Below are 24,406 nucleotides of genomic sequence, written 5' to 3' on the forward strand. Positions count from 1 at the left end.
CAAACGTCTGTAAAAACCCACAATTTCATTCATTCTTGTGAGAATCAAAATGGCACATGAAAATGGGAATAAAAGAATAGTACTGCTGCTACAATATTGTGAGTTTTGATATTACAAACATCTAGACAGAGAAGCAACTTTAGACATATATGAGGTTGTTTCTTTCAAACTTAAATAACTAAACTGAGCAAATAGATTTGCCACATTTAAAAATTATAGGGTGAAATAATAAATGCAGTTTGGAGAATTATTGAAATATATGAGCCTATGTATTTAATCATAAATGTTTCAATTCTTCCTACAGAACCCCAGCAATAATAGTCCATCTTTCAAAAATACATAAACAAATTAATAAATAAAAAAGAAGGCATTATTGCCATTTTAAATGATCACTAACAGTTGAAAGCCTATTTTTGCGGCACACCACACGCTAAACTCAATAGAAATTATAAATTTATTAATTAACACTAACATTAAAAAATCATTGTCTTCTTATTGATGTTTCTACAAATAATGGTGTGTTTCACTTATTGGTAATATTTCATTCTTGCTGAGCATCTATGATCATTAAATTGAGCAGTATAAAGAGCGTAAATGACTTTTCTATTGTTAAGCATCTCATCTGTATTTATTTGTAAGTGAATTTAAAGTTAAAAAGGTCATTCTTCATACTGAACAATGAGAGCAAAGGTTCGGGCTAGAATGAAACCAGATTAATAAAAGCGTTATCTTCATTACAGCTCATTAATGTATTACACTGAAGTTCTAAGTATATGCATCTCATTTTTACCCTTTGTTTTGACCCACATTATACTGTTCATTGAGGGAGGGTATTTTGAATGTATTGTATCCTCATGAAATGACACTCTTATATTTCTCCACATTTAAGGAGGCAAATTTTAAATAGCAATTGTAATTGGAAAAGCCTGTTAGAGAAAGGGCATTGTCCGTACCACTGGAATACCAGGAATACTCATCTCTATGTTCAGAAATGTGATAAAGAGCACATATTCAGGATTAACATGACATTGTGGATTGGTGGTCCACACCCACATTATGATGTCACAGGAGGTGGAGCAAATGTATGTGTGTCGGAAGTGAACTTCATATAAATCTGAGTAGGAATACAGCTGAGGATCCAGAGATTGTAGATCCTTCCACACAGACACAATGCCGACCTACAAGGTGACTGTATATACTGGTAAAGAGGTGATTGCTGAAGAAATGAACAGCATTTACCTGACGCTGATGGACTCAGAGAAGCAGAGCAGTGAAAGAACCCTGGTGAATAAATCCCAGCGTTCTCCTTTTAAAACGGTAAGAACTTTAAATACTCAATTATCTTTACTTTAAATGTGCAGTATGAAATATTGAAACAAATCTCAGGCATTCTGCCCTGGTCCACACATTTCAAAGTAGAATTACTAGCAATGGTATTATTTTTTCAGAGAAACAGCCATGTAAATGTACAGTGCTTCCTAAATATCTAATAACATATTCTTTTTTAGTTTAAGAAGAGTCAAAAAACTGACATACAACACCTTTATGTGTGTGTGTGTGTGTGTGTGGAATTGGAATGTCCAATTGTTGTGTATTTGGGAAAAGATTCTTGAAACAGCATCCTAAGACTTCCAGAACTAGTTAAGTCTCTGCCTCCAAAAGGCAAAGGTCCAGGGTTATTTCTATGGTTTACCTTATGCAGATTGTGCATTTATTATACGGAGTGTCTATTTAAACTAAGTGCAAATAGCCCGCCTTGTTGGCAAAGGCTATTTACACTAACTCCACCCACTAACATGTGATTGAATTAGTCAACATTAAATAAACCCGCTAATTCAGCATCAGTTTCAGCGGCGTAGATGGAAAGGCATGTGCTTTTTGACACGAATGACCCGAGTTCGAGCCTGCCTTTTGCCGAACTTGTTTTCTCCCTTTTCAAATCTCATATCGCATCAGAAAGGGAAGCACAGGGCTTAAGTAGGGGAGACTAAACGAGGATAAACTAGATAATTAATACCACACACCTGGAACTAATGAACCAAAACAGGAACAGGAACTAACCAAATATGGGCACGAGGAGGGGAAACACAAGACACAGGAAGACAGGACTGACAGCTTTATTGTCCCAATAAGGTGGCATCCATTTAATATTTACACTCAATACTTTATTATTGTGTACTGTTTTATAATGTACTACAATACTGAGCTGCAGATAATTGCCACTATTTGCAATAAGTAGTATAAATAGCAGAAAATCTTGCACTTAGTGCAAATAGCCGCTGCCATTATTATTACAATCTGTTTTTACAGCATTTCTTCTATATGTAACTGAAAAATGCAATCAGAAATTGTAAAGAAAGTGTTCCAGGGTTTTGTTTTGTCTTCTTAAATTAAAAGTTAGGTATTTGTAGTAAGAGTTTCAACTATTCAAAATGTACACTTTTCTTTTTGGTTTCTAAGGTATTTTAACTCAGTATTCTGCATCAATTCTGTTTTATACCAGTGGATACTGAGTTTATAGTATTTGCCCATTTCTGCTTTTGAATATGGTGTTTCCCAATACATAGATTTAGTAAGGTTTTATTATTCTTACTAGAGATCAAATGCTTGAACATTATTACAATACCTTTTCAGATAACTGCACTTTCATTTAAACATTTTTAGTGAGTACTTCCCAGTCAACCTCCAAACATCCTCCCACTCAATATTAGTATTTGAATTTTAATATGTTGTGAATAATGTTTTCTAAAATGCCCTATTGTTCTTATTAAGGGTTAAGCACTAAAGTTACATAGGCACTTGTTGTACCTTTTGGTCTTCTTCGTCTTCTCCTCTTGAAGTCTATGGCAGCCCATAGAGCCATACATAGGAAATTTATGAAATGTGGCACACAGACAAAAGACAGTCTAAACTGTTACTTTTGTTTATTGTCGTGAGACTGGTATTGTCAGATTCTTTGGGACATGCCGAGAACAATGATACCAATTACACCTTAGCCGGCTGAACTTGCTGTTTTGAGCTTTCTTGAAAAACCTGCTTTTTTGAATTCCTTCTAAATAATTTGCCCAATTTTTAAAAAAACACAAAAACTGATCGACTAAATCTGATGCTGTATTGCGACAACATTTTGGCGTATTGACACGTAACTTTGTGTGTTAGAGTCACCCCACACTGACCACAACACATCTGTTTGGTCACAGCGCCACCTATTTGTCAAGTGATTGTATTAATGGTTTTTAACCATTTAGACTAAAATCGTCTCCAAATCACTTTTAATTTCTCATATTTGCAACTGGTCCGATGCTCCCTGCCATACTAACAGGGCTGGTACCAAGGGGAGCATCCGCGGGCCTTGCCCCCCCAAACGAGTTACTGTGCCCCCTGTTGCCTCGTCCCCTCTCCTTGCTGAACACGATTGGTTTCGATTTCAGATTTTCGATCAGATTTTTTGTTTGTTGTTGCTTTGTCGCCCCCCCCCCCCCCCCCCCCCACATATATACCATGTCTAATAAAAGTTCTCATTAAAGGAGATCTCCCTTGACATCCAAGTGAAGAAGAACATTGGAGACATTGTCCAGGTGAAACTTGAAAAGCAGAAACATCTTTTCAATTATCCTTGGTTCTGTAAGCATATCACAGTGCAAACCCCCTCTGGAGACTGCTTTGAGTTCCCCTGTTACTGCTGGTTAGTGGACGAAAATGAAGTGATGATCCGAGACGGCACTGGTACGTACAGACCCACTTTGGTCATTATTCAGTTTTTAATGAAGCAGTATTATTATTATCATGTTTAAAATTCAGTTTTGATTGAGTCATGTCTTATATGCTGTCCTCTCTATATGTTATATGAGTATTTTATATTTCTTTATGTGTTCATTCAGCTCGACTGCCTCAGGATGACCCTGAATCTTTTCAAGAGCAAAGAAAAGATGAACTGGAATCTAGACAGAAAATATTCAGGTTTGATGAGAGATTTTTATACTTTGTCATCTAACAAACAGCTAATTACATCGACAAGAAATTAAGGGAAGCTGTATGTATTCCTAAAACAGTGATGATGTGCAACGATTCTTCTCAGAAGTGTTAAAATACATATTAAGATTGACTTAAGAATTAACCTGGGGGTATTAAATTAAAGAATTAAATTGGGGGTAACCAATAACCAAAACTAGCAAGTTCAGCCTGGTAATAATTAATAGGCTAGCCTTATTATAACAAATGCTACAGTTAAGAACTGTGGTGCTTTTTCATAAGAGCAAGTACAAGTCAGAATCGAGAGCCAATGGGTTCTAATGATGGGTGATGGAGAAACCTTCAGATATTCCAATGATGGCACAGATTCAATCATTAACAGCCTGATGAACTGTTAAGGAGCAAGAAGTAATATCAATATGAGAAAATGTTAAATTGACTTCCCATATTGAATTAGAACATTCTGTCAAACTATAGCCTAAGTGTCTAAATAATATAAAATACATTATATCCTATGTAAACAAGTAATTGTTAACTAGCCTTTTACTTTATTGCAGTTACGCAATCAACCAAATTTGCATGTGAGGTGGATAGCACAAAAGACCATTTTACAAAAATAAACATTTAAGCAAACAAACAAATAAATAAACCTTAAGAGGGAGCATGACCCGGGGTCCACTTCAACCCCCCCAAAACTACGCCCTTGGTTAAGATGCATATTAAGATTGACTTAAGAATAATTTGGAGGTAGATTTATTGAGTTCTCTGTGATGTTTGGAGAATGAGAAGAGAATTTGCCATTGTGAATGCCATTGTTTAGATCTTCTACCCCTACCTAGCTAAAAGACTCATTAGTTGCCATGCCCCAAACTCAGACCATTAGTTGAGATAGAAAGTGATGTTTTGGGGGTAGACGAGGAGGATTTCCATTCAACTCATTGGAAGTACAGTACTTGAACTTGACGCTGTCCTGGATCTTTGATTCTTAGGCACTCGGTTCTGGAAAAACACTTCACCTTTAAATATAATTCTTTGTGTAACTGTACAAGTAAATGCTGTTGTTTTTCTTGTTGAAGATGGAACCAGTGGAGACCAGGCTTCCCTAAGAGCATCGATGCCACAGTGAAAGAACTTCCTAAAGAAGTTCAGTTTGATGAAGAAAAACAAGGAGAGTGGAATTGGGATTTAAGGAAAGTGTAAGTTTGGGGGACTGTGTCATAGCCACAGACCTTGTTGCTTTGTTACAGAATGTTCCCTCTGTCTAGCAGAAGGAATTCAGCACAATGCAGTACCATAAAATAATGTTCATGTTTCTAATTAAACTCTATGCACTCTGTTTCAGGTTGGCGTATTTGACAATTGACAAATTTGAGGGTTTACTTGAGTCCTGGAAAACAATTGCAGATATTGAACAAATATTTGGGCATATAATAAAAGAGAACAAAGTACAAGGTTTGGATTATTTCTTCCTCTGTCAAGAATGTTTGTTCCCTTTTAAAGGAGCTTGTGCTGCATCGGAAGTTATAATGCTAAAGGACCGCCTCTTGAAAGCGTAGTGTTTACATGAACACTAAATAAAGCAATCATGTTTATGTGCGTTGGTCACAAACTTCAAATCGATTAACTGATTTTTAGCATGCGCACACTGCACTAATATACAATATAATATAATGCAGGTTACACATTCTATTCTTTGAAGAGCAGACTTGATGTTTATCTATTTCGCTTCCTAATTGGGAGACGTACTGTGCTGCTTATATTTATCAAGCAGTAAGAACACCCTTTCCGTGGCCAAAACAAGGCATCTCTAGATCACAAATCACACAGAGGCGTTGGACTTCCCACGCAGTGTCTCGTTCCCTTATCAGGAAACCATGGTTACAGTCATAACCTGAGATGCTTGTTTGTTTGTTTTCTTCTTTTAAACAAAAACTATATATCTGAACACAATTTTTTGTGGGAAACCCTGTATGCCTCTGGCAGTTGACTCAAGTTTCTCGTTTGTAATCTGGACAGAGAACGTGATCCGGGACTGGAATAAGGATCACATGTTTGGCTATCAGTTTTTGAACGGCTGCAATCCTGTCATGATCAGGAAGTGCATGCAGCTTCCAGACAAATTTCCAGTCACTCATGAGATGGTCGAGGGCTGTCTGAAGAGAGGACAAACACTACAAGAGGAATTACAGGTCAGAAACAATAAGACCTAAATCACTTGAACAGCTGGTCAATTATCGAATCCAAGACTTATTTGCTTGTATTGTGACATCATTCACATTCTGGAGTCTATATAAAAGACTCAAATCAGTGTAATTTTAACCTAGAATTAGTTTGTTCTAACCTATACACCCATGAACACACGTTTACAGGCAGGAAACATCTACATAGCAGATTATGAAATACTGAAGGGAGTGCCAGCAGCCAGTCAGCGCTATCTGACTGAACCCATCTGTCTACTGTACAAGAATGATCTGAACCAAATTGTGCCAATCGCCATTCAGGTATCTGTCTCATACTCTGTATCAAATGAAAACAATAAAAGCTGTTTTGCAGTGAATTTACCTGCTTGCCTTTATTCTATCTGAATCAGCTCAGTCAAACCCCAGGGGAAATGAGCCCAATCTTTCTTCCAAGCGATAATGAACATGACTGGGTGCTTGCCAAGATGTGGGTGAAATCCTCCGACTTCATTGTACACCAGTTTGTCACACACCTTCTCAAGACACATCTGTTTTCAGAGGTTTTTGAAATGGCCATGTACAGACAGCTTTCTGCCGTCCATCCCATATACAAGGTACCTGTATTTCACTGTCATGATATTTAGAGTCACTGCTAAACCGGAGATTGTCCTTTCATGTACATCAAGGGTTGCTGGTTCTGATATCGTATTTTATTATTAATGCACAGGTTTAAATGCATAATTTGCTTCTTACAGTTACTGATGCCTCATGTTCGTTTCACAATCGCAATCAATGCAGAGGCCCGTGAAAACCTCATCAGTGAAAACGGGGTCTTCAGCAAGGTAGCTTTGAAGCTTATTTATTATAACCATACCAGCATCTTGTTAGGATACAAAGCAATTCTATTTAGATTTGATTATTCTGTGTATGTCTGTGATACAGATTTAAAGACACAAACCGTCAATACCTGACTTTTTGGCTGGATATTCTGTCTTTTTGCTGAATGCTCTTTTTAAGTACTTGGGCTTCATTATATTTAATTGGCTGGTGTTTGCTTTAATAGACTTTTGAATATCTACAAATGCAAAAACACCCACCAGAATAAATATTCACCCATTATCCCCATAGAGAGTCACTTGAGTAGGCCAGATAAATGCTTACAATCTAGTTAATTCCTGAAACTATTTAGGCAAAAGATTAACTCTATTCTTGGTATCCAAAGATTAGTAGCATCAGTGTAGATGGGATGGGGACGCTGGTGCAAAACGGCATGAAGACTTTAACCTACAAGTCCCTGTGCTTGCCTGAGGACATAAAAGCGCGAGGAATGGAAGATGTGCCCAAATACTATTATAGAGATGATGGCATGAGGATCTGGGAGGCAATAAACTGGTAGGTGGTCCCATAATGCTAGTGCAAATGTACAAATTAATACACATACGTGTCAGTGAAAATGTCTGGCATCCTGAGTATTTGTTTTTCTTTCTATCGCTGTAGCTTTGTTTCTGATGTGGTCAAGATCTACTATGACAGCGATAAGACAGTTCAACAAGATGTGGAGATTCAAGAATTTGTTAAAGATGTTGCCTGCTTTGGCATGAATAATTCTGGCAGTGAGTACAGGTTCAACAACGACATTTTCAGGTTCAAAATGTCCGTGTATGGTTGTCTGTGCAAGCATGGATGATTGATTGTAATCTTATATATTCTATATATGCATCGTTGTATCAAGTCACCTTTAAATGTGTACACAAGTTAAATGCATACTGCCACTGTTCACAGGTTTCCCAAAGTCTCTGGAATCTCGAGAGCAGCTTGTGGAGTACCTGACTGTCGTGATTTTCACAGCTTCAGCACAACATGCTGCTGTCAACTTTGGACAGGTGAGGTTACGCACTTTCATATCATCGACAAGAGCCTTTAAAATTGCTGGGCAAAATTCTGGATAATATGTGTAAGCTAATATGTGAGAGTTTATGTTCCAGTTTGACTGGTACGGCTGGATGCCCAACAGTCCTTCCACCATGCGCAAGCCGCCTCCCCAGCAGAAGGGCCAGGTGGATCTGAAGTTTATCATGGAGAGTCTGCCTGACCGTGGATGTTCCTGCGAGGTTCTGGGAACAGTTTGGTCCCTCACTCGGACCGAGAAAAATGAGGTTTGATGTCTGATTCGCATCTACCTTTCTCTTGAACTTGTAGAGAACATGGCAGCAGTCTAGTCTAAATCACTGTGGAAAAGAATGAACCTGTTACTAGCTGAGGGTACAGAGCATCAATGTATTCTGCGGCACTGTTAGCGTACAAGTATTTTTCAGTCAGACAGTACAACTAATTTAACTCACTCGTCACTAATTTTTGGGGAGTAACAGTATATTTATTTATTCACTTAATGACATTTCGTATTTAAAATGCTAAATATTAGGAGCTCTGTTCTTTTATAGTCCAGTATAAATTGTAATTACATCTCCTAGTAGAGACTGAAACATCTACTAGTACACTGTTATGTGCCACATTCATGCATTTTAAAATGCAAAACCGTGTAGAATAAGTAATCTAACATTAATCTAGTATTTAAATGGTAGCTTTTCTTGAGTAATCTACCAGAATATGTTACAAATGACTGTAGTGAAATACATTTCTCCCAATCCTTCCTCAGCACAAAAACAGGCAAGCTTCTGCTCTTCTCTAATGTTGGTCTATAGATGTGTCTGGATAGTTTTGAACTAAAATATCTAACAGTTATAGAAAGGACCATTTGTCTTAAATGATATAGAAATAGAGTAAAATGTTGTTGCTGGATCACGTACAGCACAATTCATTCATGTGTTGATTAAGGTCCTTGAGGGGACAGTAAGATAACCGTTCACAGTATTGTGATTATGTAGTAGTAACATTAAGAAGAGTTTTGTTGACTCTCGCTAATGTAGTCAGCTCACTGTAACAAATTGCCACCTTTCTCCAATTTAAATATGTAGTAAAATCAAATTGGCAGTACAAATCATATTGACTTGTTCTTTTAAATCTTAAAGTTGAATCTTGTACAACCTATAAAATGAAGCTGAAATTGGCTAAATTATTTTGAAGAGATCATTCATTTGCATTGATTCTGATTTGTAGCTGATCTGCAGTTCTTAATCATGTTCCTGTGGTGTTTTATAAGCTTGTCTGAGTGATTGACAGTAACCGAGGGGGTGGAGCTTAGAGGCGAGTCAGTTTATTTTGTAAAAAGAACAAAAAATATTGTTCTGTTTTCTGAAGACCTTTTTTTTCTTCCCCAGCTGTTCTTAGGCATGTATCCAGATACGTACTTCACAGAGCAACCAGCGACGGAAGCCATAAAGACTTTCCGCAAGAAACTACACGAGGTGAACGACATCATCAAGAGCCGGAATGAGGAATTAGACATGGCCTATCATTACCTGTCCCCAGACAAAATCCCCAACAGTGTTGCAATTTGAGAAAATACTGGCAGAAACATTTTGCCAGGCCTAACCATAGTGTTTACGACCAATATATGCTTGGCATAGAAAGAGGGAAGCACAACGCTACTCAAAATAGAAAGTATTACAAAATAGAGCATTCTGCCTTTTGAGGCACTTTTTAGAAATTATGTTTAATTGAACTCTGCTGTTGGGAAGTATGGGATATTCTTTTGTAAAGCCTAAATCTGTGCATGCATGTATCTTATCTGAGAGGTGATTGGCAGCAAAGCAGAACACTTAGTTTGGCTCTGCTTTCAGAGAGCACACAGGCCTGTGTCTCAATACATTTATTATTGACTTGCTTTAAAACTATTTTCTTAATTCATATAAATGTGTGTATTCATACATCCATTCTATGGTATTCATTTATTCACCTTTTGATATTTGTATTCATCATATATTGTTTGTGGTATATTTTAGGTAATCGTTTGACCTTATATATTTTAGCTTATGGATATCTAATATCTGTATGTATTTTGTACTGATTATCATGTTTTGCTGTTGCTGTTTGGAGGGAATATATTTCTAGCTTCATTTCTTTTGGTATGTGGGTGGTTTTCTCTGATAGAGCTTAGCTGATAAAGGACTGCTGTCATGGACATGAAAAATAAACTGTTTTATGAATGCTATAAAGGAACTGTTTTGTTTGTTGTCCCCCTGGGAACTCTCATAATAAAGAATGCTTTAAAATAAAGAGACATCATGTTTTCATTACATTTCATATCAAGACTGGTTTTCTTTGCGATCTCATGACAACCGTTTTCTTTTTTCATCATAAAAGTATTTTTCCTGACCTTTGCCATCTTATAAATGTTAAAGAGTGTTTACTGTAGCTTTAGCAGTGAATTATGCCAGTCCACACATTCATTCATGTTTGTCTGTTCAACTGGAGTTCAACTATGCCTGCCATGCTTGAAAATGCTAAATATAAATTATATAAATATATACATTTTCTTCTCCCATATCTTGAATTTTCTGATTTTTCCCCCACATCTGAATTTCGTGTGGTGCATTCTCACGGGATAAGCGAAGCCTGTGATTTTACTCCAAATTACTGACTTATCTCCCAGATACACGGATGTCAAGGCTTTGAGAGTCCCGTTCTATGGTCCAATTAGATGGATAAAAAAAAAAAAGAAACTAATATAGTTTTGTGCCCCGTGTCATTTACATTTCTCCAGGTTAAAATAATATCTCAAGCTTTATGCTGGATTTATTTGTAACACATTAAACCTTTTCAGCTTTCTCTTTCTGCAAATTGTATGGTGTAGGGATATGACAGCACCTAAAATACTATCAAACACTCCATCGCAGCTACATTCGAAAGATGGATAAAAAGATGCACAGGAAACAAAAACCTTGAAAAATGATATACGACCCGCCAAATTCTGGCCAAATCACAGAGATGCCGATTCGCACGGGACTAATATTATCACAGGACCTCGGTGTTTGGTGAAATATGGTAGGTCATTTGCGGGGGAATTTTTACTTTACAAATTACAGACATGACCGATTCGCACGGGATTAAGATCACAGACAACCTCCGCAATTATTACAAATGACTGGAGGTCACCAGGTAATACTAATCCCGTGCGAATAGGGCTTAAGTCTCAGGCATTCAAATAAGTACAAGCTAGCAAGGGAAGGAATAAATAAAGGGGGCATCAACCTACTCTCATGCCTGCCAGAGTGAGGGTATGTGGGCCTGGCATCACTTGAAAAAGCCCCTGGAGCTCAGCATTTACCGTAATGGAGAACCAGGGGGTGCCAACTACATTTCTTTCTTTTTTCTTTTTTAAATGTGCGGGCAAAAGAATGTGCATTGATGGATGGCTACCAGCCAGTTCATTACAGATTACATCCCTACCTCCTGGTCGTGTCAAAAGGATGCACCATAATTTAATTTTATTATTTTTACTATTATTTATTTCCATTTATTATTTGATTTTTCTTATGTATTATTCTTATTCTTTTATTTTGTGTCTGTTATAGAATTTAAGCAAATGTAACGTGTGTGCTTTTGTGTGGTTATAAAATAAATTCATATTTGTCAAGCTGTTGTTTATTCACTCTCATTTATTACACTCATCACGAGTTCAGTTCTTCATTTAAAGGTGGGGTAAGTGATTTCTGGAAGCCAATGTCGATATTTAAAATCACCAAAACAAACACGCCCCTACCCCAAAAGGGTCTCGCCCCTGTTTTGATAGCTCTGCCCCACACATACAGTGCCCTCCAAAAGTATTGGAACAGTAAAGGCAATATTGCTCTGTTGGCCAACACATATATGTTTTACCAAATAAAAAGACAGCATCACTGATTATAAATGAGTTCTACAGTATCCCTGACAGTAAACTGCTGACGCGTTCTATTTGTGACGTATTGACACAACTTTCAAATGATTTTCAACGGTCACGGTGTACACGCGGTGTAAGCCTTCTTTTGTTCCACGGACGTTTTCCTCTTTTGTTTTTTATCCGCCATCTCTATCTATCCGTCACTCGGCTCGGCTGTGCACCGAACGCTCTCTCCTTCATGACACGCCCCTTACTGCTGATTGGCTGCACGTTTGTTTTGGTACTCAGCCCCGACTCAGTTTTCTAAAGAGTTTTTGAAAAAGTCCATACCCCACCTTTACATTTTATGATTAAACAATTAACAAACTTTAAACTAATTTTAAGCAAACTAATACTTTAGTTGATTTTTAAAAACAAACATACATTTAAAAAATAATGAAAAAAAGAACATTTAAGAAACTAAATGGACACTTAAATTATTCAACAAATAAATTATGAATTAAAGACATTTTCATAGATAAATTATTACTTATTAGATTTGTATTTCATATGACAGCATATACTGTCTGAACTAGGTATTTGAGTCAATTATGAAGTTGTTATTTTTGTTTTCTTTGCACACAAAAAAGTGTTCTCGTAGCTTCATAAAATTACGGTTGAAGCCCTGATGTCACATGGATTATTTTACTAATCTGATTGCTATGTTTCTGGACATTGATCGTGTTAATTACATTGCTGTCTATCAGAGAGCTCTCAGAATGCATCAAAAATATATTAAATTGTGTTCGAAGATGAACGAAGTGGGTTTGGAGCAACATGAGGGTGAGTAATTAATGACAGAATTTTCATTTTGTGGTGGAGTAACCGGAGATGGCATGGGGGGAAAACGTTATGCCTAGAGGTTCTAGTGCACAGAAAAGAATTACAGTTTTAACCTAAGAATTCTATTCATCTTATTTTAATTTGATTTATTGTAAAAGGACATTTGTAAATAAATAGCTTAACTGGAAGAGCATGATGCTCTAGCGCTTCTGCAGATGTTGGAAGAGCAGAAGAGCAGCCTTGACATGACGAGGGCCTGGAGGAGAAGCTGTGTTAGGAAGGGTCTGATCTTCCTGATGTTGTGTAGTGCGAACCTGCAATATAGTGCAGTATGATCCGTATGAACCCAGCTGATCATCGAGGATCACCCCAAGATTCCTGGCTGAACACAATACTGTAAATGCACTTAAAACTGGGAATTATTCGATTAATACTGGAATTACAGTTTATTAGAACGATTTAATTCTCTTTTCTTGTTGCCTGGATGAAAAACTACTGTAATTCTTGAATCCAGAGTTAACTGTAGTATTAGAAAGATCATGAATCAGACAGAACTTATCCTCCTCATTACCATGGCTTTATGGTTTCCACAACAAGACTATTAATGATCATAATAATACATTATAGTATTTGTAAAGAAAAATATCTTAACTATGTGAAACTAAAACAATCTGTATAAAAGTGACTTACTTATTTTATATTACCCCAGTATTTAATATAAATAGCTTATAAGAACAGTGACATTAATAATAAATAATGCCATATTTGTGCGGTGTTGATAAAACATGGTGAGTAGAAACTAAGCTTTTGGGGAGGAAAGTTATTAAAGAATCTGATTAATTCCTTGAGTTTATCCTTTATCTTATCATTTGTAATTTTTTTTTTTTTTGTTGCTGTTGTGAATTTCTATACTGGTGTGGACAAGACTTTTATTTTGCTTTGACGCTCTGACATCACAAGGCTGCGCCGCGCTCCGTGCTGAAGAGAGGTTTGTGTTTTTAATCTTCTGAAGCGTTTAAATGATTACATCCCGCTTATTTTATAGAAAACGGTGAAACTAACAAACTAATTATTTAATTTAACACCGTAATACTTTACCTAACGTTATAAATCATCACTCTGTGTGAGTTTAGGAACAGTAAAGTAGTGTCGAGATCACTTGATAGTAAACATGAGCTCGCTCCCTAGCTAGTAGTGATGGAGAAACAGCTCTTTAACAACTAAACAGACTCTGTTTCTACTGAATCAGGTTTAAACAGTGAACAGCACAAAACAAACCCTGATCTCTTGTCTAAGGAGAGTTAGTTTGTGTTAATTATTCTCATCTTGATCCCGACAGAGTGTCCAAACACAGAAACATGGCGTTTATTAAAGAAGAGACTCAAGACTTCAGGATTGAAGAAGTTTTCAGCCTCAAACAAGAAGATGTCGAGGAACTAACAGGTTGGTTTTCATTCTCAGTGCATCTGATTATTAAACTGTTGTCTTGAGTTTGTTATTATTGGCAGGAAAGTCTAGTAGAGTAGATCATAATGATGATAATAGTGTACAAATACACCAAATCCATCTCTGATCAGAGCCATAAGATGTTTTTCTTCAGGGCCGAGCGGTATATGGAGTTTATATATATATATACACATATATATATATATATAGATGTATTCTTTATAAGTGATACTGCATGAGGCGATAGCGTTTATATAGATATACAGTAGTTTGATACCAAATATAGCAGAAGACAGACAAACAGAGCGCAGTGAACTAGGAGCACAATAATTCTGACTAAAATATATATTTCACTGAATTATTTGTAGTTGGACAGTGTGATATGCAGAATTTTAAAACCCACACACAAATGTATTTTTAAATGTATCTCCTTTAAAGTTGTTCAAATGAAGTTCTTAGCAATGCATATTACTAATCAGAAATTAAGTTTTGATAGGAAATGTACTAAATATCTTCATGGAACATGATCTTAATATCCTAATGATTTTTGGCATAAAAGAAAAATGCATATTTTGACCCATACAATGTATTATTGTCTATTGCTACAGATATACCTGTGCTACTCATGACTGGGTCACATTCACTATATTAGTTTTCATAGCCTTTAATATGTATTGTTTACGTAAAATATAAGTTCAGTAAACTTGTAAGTAAAATATATACTGTATATTAAATACAGAAAAAAAAACATCCAGATACAATAAAGGAAATACCGAGATATATAACGTATATAACAAATCGGCCAAAAATGGGGAGTTTACAACTTTGGTGTTCAACACATTGTTTTAGAAATGCAAACAATTAAAGATTGAAATGTAAACATCATTTGTTCCTCCAGAGTGAGGAAAAGGGCTAAGAAAGTCCGTCTGGACCCCTCACACGCAGCTCACTCTCTGGCCAGCGCTACACATCACTGAGCACCAAAACAGCCAGACACAAGAACAGTTTCTCTCCCAGGCCATGTCCCTCCTCAATGTTAGCTTTAAGAAAACAAGACTGTTTGAAAAAGGAAATTTGATGATTGAATTAGTTTTTAAAATAGGTAAATTATCTTTAAAATTGAACATGGGTTTGAATCAGATTCAGTCAGATGGTCAGTTTACACCCAGATGGTTCATCTTACCCACTGAGTCGGCTAAACTGAGCCACAGGAACACCTTGTTTATAAGACCACATACATTCTGATCATTTAAAATATAAGGAAACATCCTGAAATTACTTCAGATACTTTGATTGTACTTCTGCGTCATTTTCCCAAAAAAGTGTCTCATCTTACCCCTCTCTCGGTTCGGTATGAATGTGTACTAGGGATGTGCATCTCCATAACTGAGGCCTGTGCGATGCATAGCCAACGATACGATACATTGAAGATACATATGAAGCAGCTAGCGTTGCGCTACGATTCACCTGTTATGATGTAGTGCGATTCGATTTCAATGCGATGCAATACAATCCAATGGGAAAAATATGATCGCTTTTATTTCTTTGGATCAGACCAGATCATTAGAACATTACAATCTAACAATGCTCTATAAAGCATTTAACAATCACTAAACTAAAAGTTAAAATCACTAAATTAAAACTACGTTCTAACTGCTATAAGAAACACACATTAACTCATCTGAGCTTAGTAATGAGGACTGTATTATCTTGCATTTTATTTACCCATTACAATAGTCCCTTTACAGTTACTGCTGTCATAAAATGCATATTTGACTTGAATTATTGTGCTCCGTCTGTTTAGAGCGCATGTGCAGCAGCGCTCGTCCACTTGCGTGATTCGCCCACTCCTGACATTAAAATGAATATATTTGCATGACTTTCTAACATTTACAGATGAAAAATATACTCGTGACGTGTCAGTTATGCACTGAGGAAAACAAAACGTCTCAAATGCATTAAACAGCACAGATATATTCGCTGTTTGCCATGCTGGATCGATTTGATCCATGATCGACATTAAAGGAACACTCCACTTTTTTTGGAAATAGGCAATTTTATTTAAAGCGTGACTCTTCTGTAGTTATATCGTGTACTGAGACCGGCAGAAAATGAAATGTTGTGATTTTCTAGGCCGATATGACCAGGAACTATACTCTCATTCTGGCGTAATAATCAAGAAACTTTGCTGCTGTACCATGAGTGCAGCAGGTGCAATGATATTACACAGCGCCTGAAAGTAGTCCCCAGCTATATACCTTTAAATAGGAATATTATCAAAACTCTTTGGTCATTTTTGATGACCAAATGCTAATGGTCTAATCCGATTCAATGATCTATGCTAAACTAAAAGTGCTACCACCAGACCCGGAGGCTGAATGGATTGAAAAACGGTAAAACTCTTAACTCTTGGGGAGTTGTAAAATGAGCCTATTTCCAAAAAAAGTGGAGTGTTCCTTTAAGGGCTGCTTAAGAAAAAGCGTGCATAAATTAGTGAGATTGTGTGAACTTACATTGTTGTTTATAACCGCTTTAGACCCGATTGATTTGTTAGGTTATTTCAAGTCAGGTTTGGGACTTTACTTTACTTTACTTTCGTCATTTAGCAGACCCATTTGTCCAAAGCGACTTACAAATAAGAAAAAGTAACTAAAACTTAAAAAGTTACAACTCTATATACTATCTACCCACATATTTAAGAAAATAAAGGAATTAAATAAAATTGACACATGCATATAACAAAAACATTTCAATAATAAACATATCAATGAAAAAAATAAATAAAAAGCTACTACTATCCCTTGCCGGTGTCCCTGCCCGGTGGAGTCGCACGGTAGAGTCGATGGTCTTTACACTCTTTACTTCTAAATAAAGCGGGGACTTTAATCCCCGCTTTTCCTCAGGTCTCCGCAGTGTTGTGATTCGTCATATTCACGCGCAGCAGTGATAAGAGTACGAGCTCGAGAAAGGAGAAATCAATCTACATATAAAATATTGGTCACTTTCTAAACAATAAAAGTATAAGGGTATCAGTAATTATATATAAATAAATAGTTTTTTACCGATGCAAATATGTTAGAAACGATGCATCGCGATATAACAGAAGCCTCAGTTCTAACGCCTCTAATTCAGTTCAGCAATGCTTGACGTCTCTCCGTTCAAAGTAAATGAGAGGCATTGACACCGACGCCCTGTGTGAATGGACCGTAATGGGAGCGCGATCATCCCTTTATCTTTAGCCTGCTAATAGTTTTAATGCGAAATACACGCTTCCGCTTAAAAGTTTGGGATCAGTAAGTTTGTTTTTTAAAGATGTTTCTTCTGCTCATCAAGGCTGTATCCATTTGATCAAAAATATTTTGTGAAATATTGCAATTTAAAATAAGTTTTCTATTTTAATATATTTCAAAATGTAATTTATTTCTGTGATCCTCAGCTGAATTTTCAGCATCATTTCTCCAGTCTTCAGTGTCACATCATCCTTCAGAAATCATAATAATATGCTGATTTATAATCAATGTTGGAAACTTGTGCTGCTTCATATTGTTTTTTGGGATTCTCTGATTAATTAAAAGTAAAAAAAAACTGCATGAATTAAAAAAAACAATTTTGTGTTACAATATACAATGCTATTCAAAGAGTCGGTGCATGTATTCAAAGAAAAAAGTATTGCATACCAAAAAACAATATGAAGCAGCAGAACAGTTTGAACACTGATAATAAATCAGCATATTATTATGATTTCTGAAGGATGATGGGACACTGAAGACTGGAGTAATGATGCTGAAAATACAGCGCTGCGTCACAGAAACTCTATTTTAAAGTATATTAAAATAGGAAACCAATATTAGAAATTTCAATAATATTTCACAATATTACAGTATTTTTCTGTATTATTGCTCGAATAAATACAGCCTTGATGAACAGAAGAGACTCCCTTAAAAACATTATATGCATACATGAATGAACATCTCATGTAATCGCTCAATCAGTGTTTCAATTGCCGAAAGACATCATTTAAAAGAGCTTGTAAACAAAATGTCACGTAGCATTTCATTTAGCCTACCTCAGGCAAGTCATCAGTGTCCACAGCTCGTTATTTGCTAGAGAAATGAAGTCTAGTAAAGAGCATTTTGAGAAATATTAGGCTATATTTGACTACCTGTTAGTGATGTCTTAATTATTTAATGTTTAAATAAAGCTTTTATAAAACAAGTTATAACAGCCACTGTGTAAATGATTATAATTCAACAACAAATATAAATGGTATCATTTAGAACAGAGGTCTTAAACTCAATTCCTGGAGGGCCACAGCAGAGTTTAGCTCCACTCACAGCTGCTGGGAAGTTTCTAGTGATCCTGAAGAGCTTGATTAGCTGGATCAGGTGTGTTTGATTAGAGTTGGAGCTAAACTCTCCAGAGCTGTGGCCCTCCAGGAATTGAGTTTCAGACCTCTGATTTAGAAGTTAATTAAAATTATATGCAATTTACATGTTTGCATAGGCTACACATTTTTTATTTGAATGTTGGTTATTATAGTTAAAATAAATATTAATTGAATTTAAGTTTGGAGTCTGTTGTTAATTGTAACCTTATAGTAATGTAAAAGGGCTCCCTATAGTTTAGAGAAAAGCTGAGGTAGATTTTTATCCTTTAGAAAATTGTCATTGAATTTATTTAAAGGAAAAGCAATTTGTTCAATAAACCATTGTTTAATTAAATGCTGTACTGAAACTATACTAAAGAGTGACGTCAAAACCGAGGTTCGTATGTTTGTGTACCCTTACACCCCTACGTGTTGTGAGGAAATGCTGTTTGCTTGAATGCGAGGGAAAACGTTATTACATCAACATCCGAAAGAAAGATCTGAAGAACCACTGGTTAAAATTATTATTTTTAGTTTATCTCTTTTTATAATACAGCATGTGATGTGTCCTGTGCCATGCCTCGTCTTATTCGTTTTTGTTAATAAATGTTATGTAAGCTAGTTTGTCATTGTAACGTACTGTTTTATTGTTGTTGTGCCTTTTAATTAAGAATAACAATGTTATGTTTAGTCTTAAAAAGTGAAAGGTGTATAGATATAAGCAAAACAGACAATTATCTTTTCTGGTAAAGCATGACACCAAGATCGCAAATTTGAAAGTGGAAGTGAAAGCAAAAAAAGTAGCTCCTGTTCACAAAATTTAAATCACAAATAATACAGATGAAAAAGAACGGGTTGAATGTTGAACACTTTCATTACCATATAACTATAAACTATGATAAAAGTTCAGCAGCATGCATTGATTAATCAAATTGCTTAATAAAAAATTAATAAAAAATTGCAACCAAATGATGTGCACGTGCGACCAACTGAGAAAGTCGCAGAAGTGTGACCAGTGGGAAGAATGAGTCTAGAGCCCTGGTCGACAAGATGAGGCTTAGTCGATCAATTTTATTGGTCGCTTAGTCACAGGTAGGACTGGGTATTGTTAAAAAAAATTCTATATCTTTACCAATACCTTGACTTCGATACCGGTTCCTGAACGATACTTTTTTCGAAACCAATTTTATTAAATTGATTTGACCAAGATTACATTTTTCAAATGATAACTCCTGTGTTCATAACCCGCCCTGTCTCCACACTTCCATGTTCAGTTCTGTTCACAAGAAAACATTTCTACAGATGAAACATAAAGCTAATGAACATGATTACAATAGTAAGTGACTTGTATGGGATTTTCGTGTGATTTTGCCTATTTTCATAATACAGGGTGTTTAAATGAGAAATGCTTGACAAGTATAACAATCAGCTTGATGTAAAAGGCTGGAAATAACATTTCAGCAACACTGTATGGCCAAAACACATTAGATCGCAATTGGAAGTTATTAAACACTCGATGGTGGTTTAAAGTGAGTTTTTAGTAAAAGTGTAGTATAAATTCCATAAATTGTCTTATGTAGCATGATGTTAACAGTGTGCATGAATGGTTACGCAACATGCGTTTTTGATCATGTATTGTGAACTGAGTTCTTTTCTAAAACGCAGTGGAAACGCCAGTATGGATTAATGCTGCACAATATATCGAAATGATATTGCAATCGATATTAGGCAAAAGCTGCGATATTCATGCATGCATCTTGTCAGTGAAGCACAGTTCTGTGATGAGTAGTAAATCTCTATCCGAAGGCCAGAAACCTCAAATACGCCTTGCAGAAGGAATCCAGGAAATCCCTATAGCGCAGTGGTTCTCAAAGTGTGGGGCGCGCCTGCCAGGGGGGAGCATGAGTACTGCAGGGGGAGTGCGGGCCATCGGCAGAAAAATAAAAGAAATAAACCGGTAAACAACCAAAGGATGTAACTTATAATGGGAGATGGATCGGTTTGTGAAAGGGAAAAGAAAAGCCATAGATGAAGTTGCACAGACAGGTGCTGGTCATTCAAAAGCTAAATGCAGAAAATATGACGAGGCATATCTTGCTCTCGGCTTCACTCACCGTGTCTACACCGGATGCTACAGTTGTCGCGTTGCGCCGCAACAGTGACCGTTGAAATTAATTTATTATTTTGTGTCAGTACGTCATAAATAGAACAAGGCATCAGTTTACTGTCGGGGATTTGTCGTGTCGCACCGCATCACATCCAGTGTAAACAGTGTCCCTGATTAATGGGTTCTACTGTATTTGCCACGCGCGTCCAGTGTAGATACGGAGTTAATTTCGTTGGTGAGAGGAGAGGCCCGTGTGTGTCCTATGCCTTAGCGGACAGCACGAAACCTAAACATTTTTTTTATAAAAAAATACAATTACAGAGAGAATAATAATAATATTTTTCAGTGTTGCAGGTGGTTTTTTTTTTCTGCTGTAGACTTTTTAAATTAAAAAAGCATTAATTTTTTCATAAAGTTTATTGAAATTATTTGATAGTCTGAGGTTGGATGGGGATTCGGGAAGTGGGTGGAGGGGCGCCTGCTTGGAGGTGCATACTGCCACCTACTGCATGACACTTGCAGGACATCTGGCGTGAAATAAAGGATCACATTTACATTTAGTCATTTTATAGACGCTTTTACAATTGGGGAATACATAAAGAGATTCTTCTTAAAGAGGCAAACAGACACAGGAAGTGCTCGTAATACCAATTTTCAGGCATTGTTCAAATAAGTACAAGCTAGAAAGGGAATCAAGCTTAGCTAGCCAATACCTATCAATTAAAAAATTGCTGAAACAAAATTTAAAAGATGGTCTGAGATTACATGCAATACCTCTTTCAGTAGCTAAGTGAATATGAGGTTGTACAACACATTTTGTTGGTTTTAATGTTTTACATGTTTTTGTCTGCTTTTTAGCATTAGACCTGACAGCAATTAAAGTGGAGAATGAAGTTCTGAATGAAATGGAAGAGGAAGATCAGCATGAGAACCATCGTGATTTTATAACTGAAGAAAAATCTTGCAATTGCTCACAGACTAAAAAAGCTTCCTCACGAAAAAGAGTTAAAAAAGCAATAGGAACTAGAAGATGTTTAACTTGCTTTCAGTGTGGAAAGCATTTCACTCAACATGGAAACCTTAAAGCCCACATGAGAATTCACACTGGAGAGAAACCTTACACTTGCCAAGAGTGTGGAAAGAGTTTTTATCAACAAGGAAACCTCATGGTCCATGTGAGAATTCACAAAGGAGAGAAGCCTTACACATGCCCTCAGTGTGGAGTAAGTTTCACTCAAAAAGGAAGCCTTAACAGGCACATGAGAATTCACACTGGAGAGAAATCTTACTCATGTCCTCAGTGTGGAAAGTGTTTTGATCAACGTGGAAATGTTAAAATCCACATGAAAATTCATAGAGAACGAAACCCTTTTACCTGCCAACAGTGTGGAAGAAGTTTCTCTCAAAAAGGGATTCTCAATAGGCACATGCGTATTCATACAGGAGAAAGGCCTTTTACCTGCCAACAATGTGGAAAAAGTTTCAGTCGAAAAGGAAATCTTAAGTACCACATGAGAATTCACACTAGGGAAAAGCCTTACACATGCCATCAGTGTGGAAAGAGTTTCGATCAAAATGAAAAGCTTGAAATACACATGAGAATTCACGCTGGAGAAAACCCTTTCACCTGCCAACAGTGTGGGAAAAGTTTTAATCAAAAAACAAACCTTAACAAGCACATGAGAATTCATACTGGAGAGAAGCCTTACACATGCTCTCAGTGTGGGCGTAGTTTTCATCAACATGTAAACCTTAAAGTCCACATGAGAATTCACACTGGAGAGAAGCCTTACACATGCCCTCAGTGTGGAAAGAGCTTTGATCAACATGCAAACCTTAAAGTCCACATGAGAATTCATACAGGAGAAAGGCCTTTTACCTGTCAGCAGTGTGGAAAACATTTCAACCGCAAAGTAAACTTTAATTACCACATGAGAGTACACACTGGAGAAAGCCCTTTCACCTGCCAGCAATGTGGAGCAAGTTTCACTCAAAAAGGAAGCCTTAACAGGCACATGAGAGTACACACTGGAGAGAAGCCATACACCTGCCAGCAGTGTGGAGTAAGTTTCACTCAAAAAGTGGTTCTCAATAGGCACATGAGAATTCATACTAGGGAAAAGCCCTTTTAAAAAGTTTCAATCAAAAAACAAACCTTAATAGGCACATGAGAGCTCACACTGGGGGGAAGCCATACATATGCCCTCAGTGTGGAAGGAGTTTTATTCAGCATGGAAACCAATATGAGAATTCACACTGGAGAAATGCTGTACACACGCTATCAGTGTGGAAGTCCACGAGAGAGCCCTTTCAACTGTCAATAGTGTGGAAAAGGTTTCACTCAAAAAGAGAGATGCTTAACATGCACATGATAATTCACACCAGAGAGAAAAAGTGTTAATCAACATAGAAACCTTAAAGTTCAGATCAGAAGTCATACTGGAGATACCTTTTACCTGCTTACAATGTGGAAGGGTTGGCAGCAGTTTACACTGAAAATGAATCCATATCTGGCTCATGAAAATTCAGAGCAGAGAGAAGCCATTTACATGTGATCAGTGTATGATCATAGCAGTCTAGCAGGACAGTGCTATTGTAACAAGCTAGAGATATACTCTGGGGCAAGACCATGTAACCCTTTAAAAACCAGTATTTATTGTTGAGGCGCCTAGTCTAGCCGCACAGCGAATACAAAATAAGAAGTCAAAATAGCTATATACACTACAAAACTGGCACAATAGTAAATAAGTTACATGTTTTAAAAATGGGAAAGTGTTCATTTGTTTTGAAAAATGCCTTGTATTGGAACTCTTCATGCTCAAAAGACTATCCAGTATCAGAACAAATGTTATCCTCCTGCTCACGGTACTGTAATTTTGTGGGGGAAACATGGAAATAATTTGTAATTTTATCTTGCAACGATATGTTCCCTGTCGATACTTCACTCGTACTGCGTCGCTAGACGCTATGGGGAAAACTCCTTTTTCTCTGAGGACTGAAGACTTTTTCAATCACGCAGTGTGACTGCACGGCCATTGGTTCGTGCAGTAATAAAAAACGAACCAATGGCTCGTCAGCGGCGCTGCACGAGCCTATGGCGGCAAATCCCGCCAGAGCCCGCCAGAAGGGGTGGGGTCATCTGGCTATTTAAGCGGGCACTTCGCCATAGGAAAACAGATCAATTCTCCTTAAGCGACGACGATCATCCCTTCGCTGACACTCGAGACTGGAAGACACTCGCCGTAGAAACGCCTCGCTGCGGATAGAAGCTGCCTTTTCCTCTGCACCCTCTCGCTGCTCTGCCTGCTCTTCGAACTGCTCCAGCAACCTGTGCAGATGCCAGCCTCGTCCCCTGCGGCCATCCGGTGAGTCTAAAATCAAATTTCTCTGAAAGAGCAAAATTTCAAGCGACGTTGTTGCAAATGTCGCACTGCGAATGTGGCTCGCGCAGGAAATTCTGCACGATGCAGAAGGGAAGTGAGCGCTTCTCCTCTGTGGGCAACGCCCACACAGACTGCGCGTTCTCTGAGACAGAATGCTCACTCGAGTATGAGTCTCGCTCTTCTCCACTCGCTAGCCTTCTAGCAAGGCAGCTCCGCTCTTCCGTTTCTCCTCTCTCAGAAAGCTCGGAGAATGAAACCATAGAGCCACTAATTAATCGGTTTTGAGTGATCCCACGCCGGCTCAAGAGCCCGCGTGCTCACTCTTACCGTGACGCTCTGATCCGCCGGTGT

General features: G+C 37.2%; 3 protein-coding genes across 3 annotated transcripts in view; 2 read left to right on the forward strand and 1 right to left on the reverse strand.

The window, feature by feature from the left end:
* LOC306861610 (polyunsaturated fatty acid 5-lipoxygenase-like) overlaps positions 1-24,406 on the reverse strand; it is a 587,266-nt gene that overhangs the window by 100,203 nt on the left and 462,657 nt on the right. The gene's annotated exons all lie outside the window — the stretch shown is intronic.
* On the forward strand, positions 1,065-10,354 carry LOC306861355 (polyunsaturated fatty acid 5-lipoxygenase-like). The gene is made up of 14 exons (XM_079403573.1): positions 1,065-1,317; positions 3,528-3,726; positions 3,882-3,960; positions 5,049-5,168; positions 5,315-5,424; positions 5,989-6,161; positions 6,342-6,473; positions 6,563-6,766; positions 6,908-6,994; positions 7,375-7,544; positions 7,650-7,765; positions 7,935-8,035; positions 8,138-8,308; positions 9,431-10,354. Exons 1-14 carry the CDS (start codon positions 1,171-1,173, stop codon positions 9,608-9,610), a joined length of 1,989 nt encoding a protein of 662 aa, XP_079259699.1. The 5' UTR covers positions 1,065-1,170; the 3' UTR covers positions 9,611-10,354.
* Positions 13,709-22,935, forward strand: LOC306861732 (uncharacterized protein). The gene is made up of 3 exons (XM_079404155.1): positions 13,709-13,741; positions 14,093-14,196; positions 21,531-22,935. Exons 2-3 carry the CDS (start codon positions 14,112-14,114, stop codon positions 22,802-22,804), a joined length of 1,359 nt encoding a protein of 452 aa, XP_079260281.1. The 5' UTR covers positions 13,709-13,741; positions 14,093-14,111; the 3' UTR covers positions 22,805-22,935.

The sequence above is a fragment of the Barbus barbus genome (genome assembly GCF_936440315.1).
Source record: "Barbus barbus genome assembly, chromosome: 42".
Taxonomy (NCBI): domain Eukaryota; kingdom Metazoa; phylum Chordata; class Actinopteri; order Cypriniformes; family Cyprinidae; genus Barbus; species Barbus barbus.

Bases quoted from the DNA above. Each gene is read 5' to 3' on its own strand.
- LOC306861355 (XM_079403573.1), top strand. From the start codon at position 1,171: ATGCCGACCTACAAGGTGACTGTATATACTGGTAAAGAGGTGATTGCT. The intron at 3,961-5,048 runs GTTTGATGAGAG...TTCTTGTTGAAG, and splicing joins TCTAGACAGAAAATATTCAG to ATGGAACCAGTGGAGACCAG. The intron at 7,766-7,934 runs GTGAGTACAGGT...CACTGTTCACAG, and splicing joins TGGCATGAATAATTCTGGCA to GTTTCCCAAAGTCTCTGGAA.
- LOC306861732 (XM_079404155.1), top strand. From the start codon at position 14,112: ATGGCGTTTATTAAAGAAGAGACTCAAGACTTCAGGATTGAAGAAGTT. The intron at 14,197-21,530 runs GTTGGTTTTCAT...TCTGCTTTTTAG, and splicing joins AGATGTCGAGGAACTAACAG to CATTAGACCTGACAGCAATT.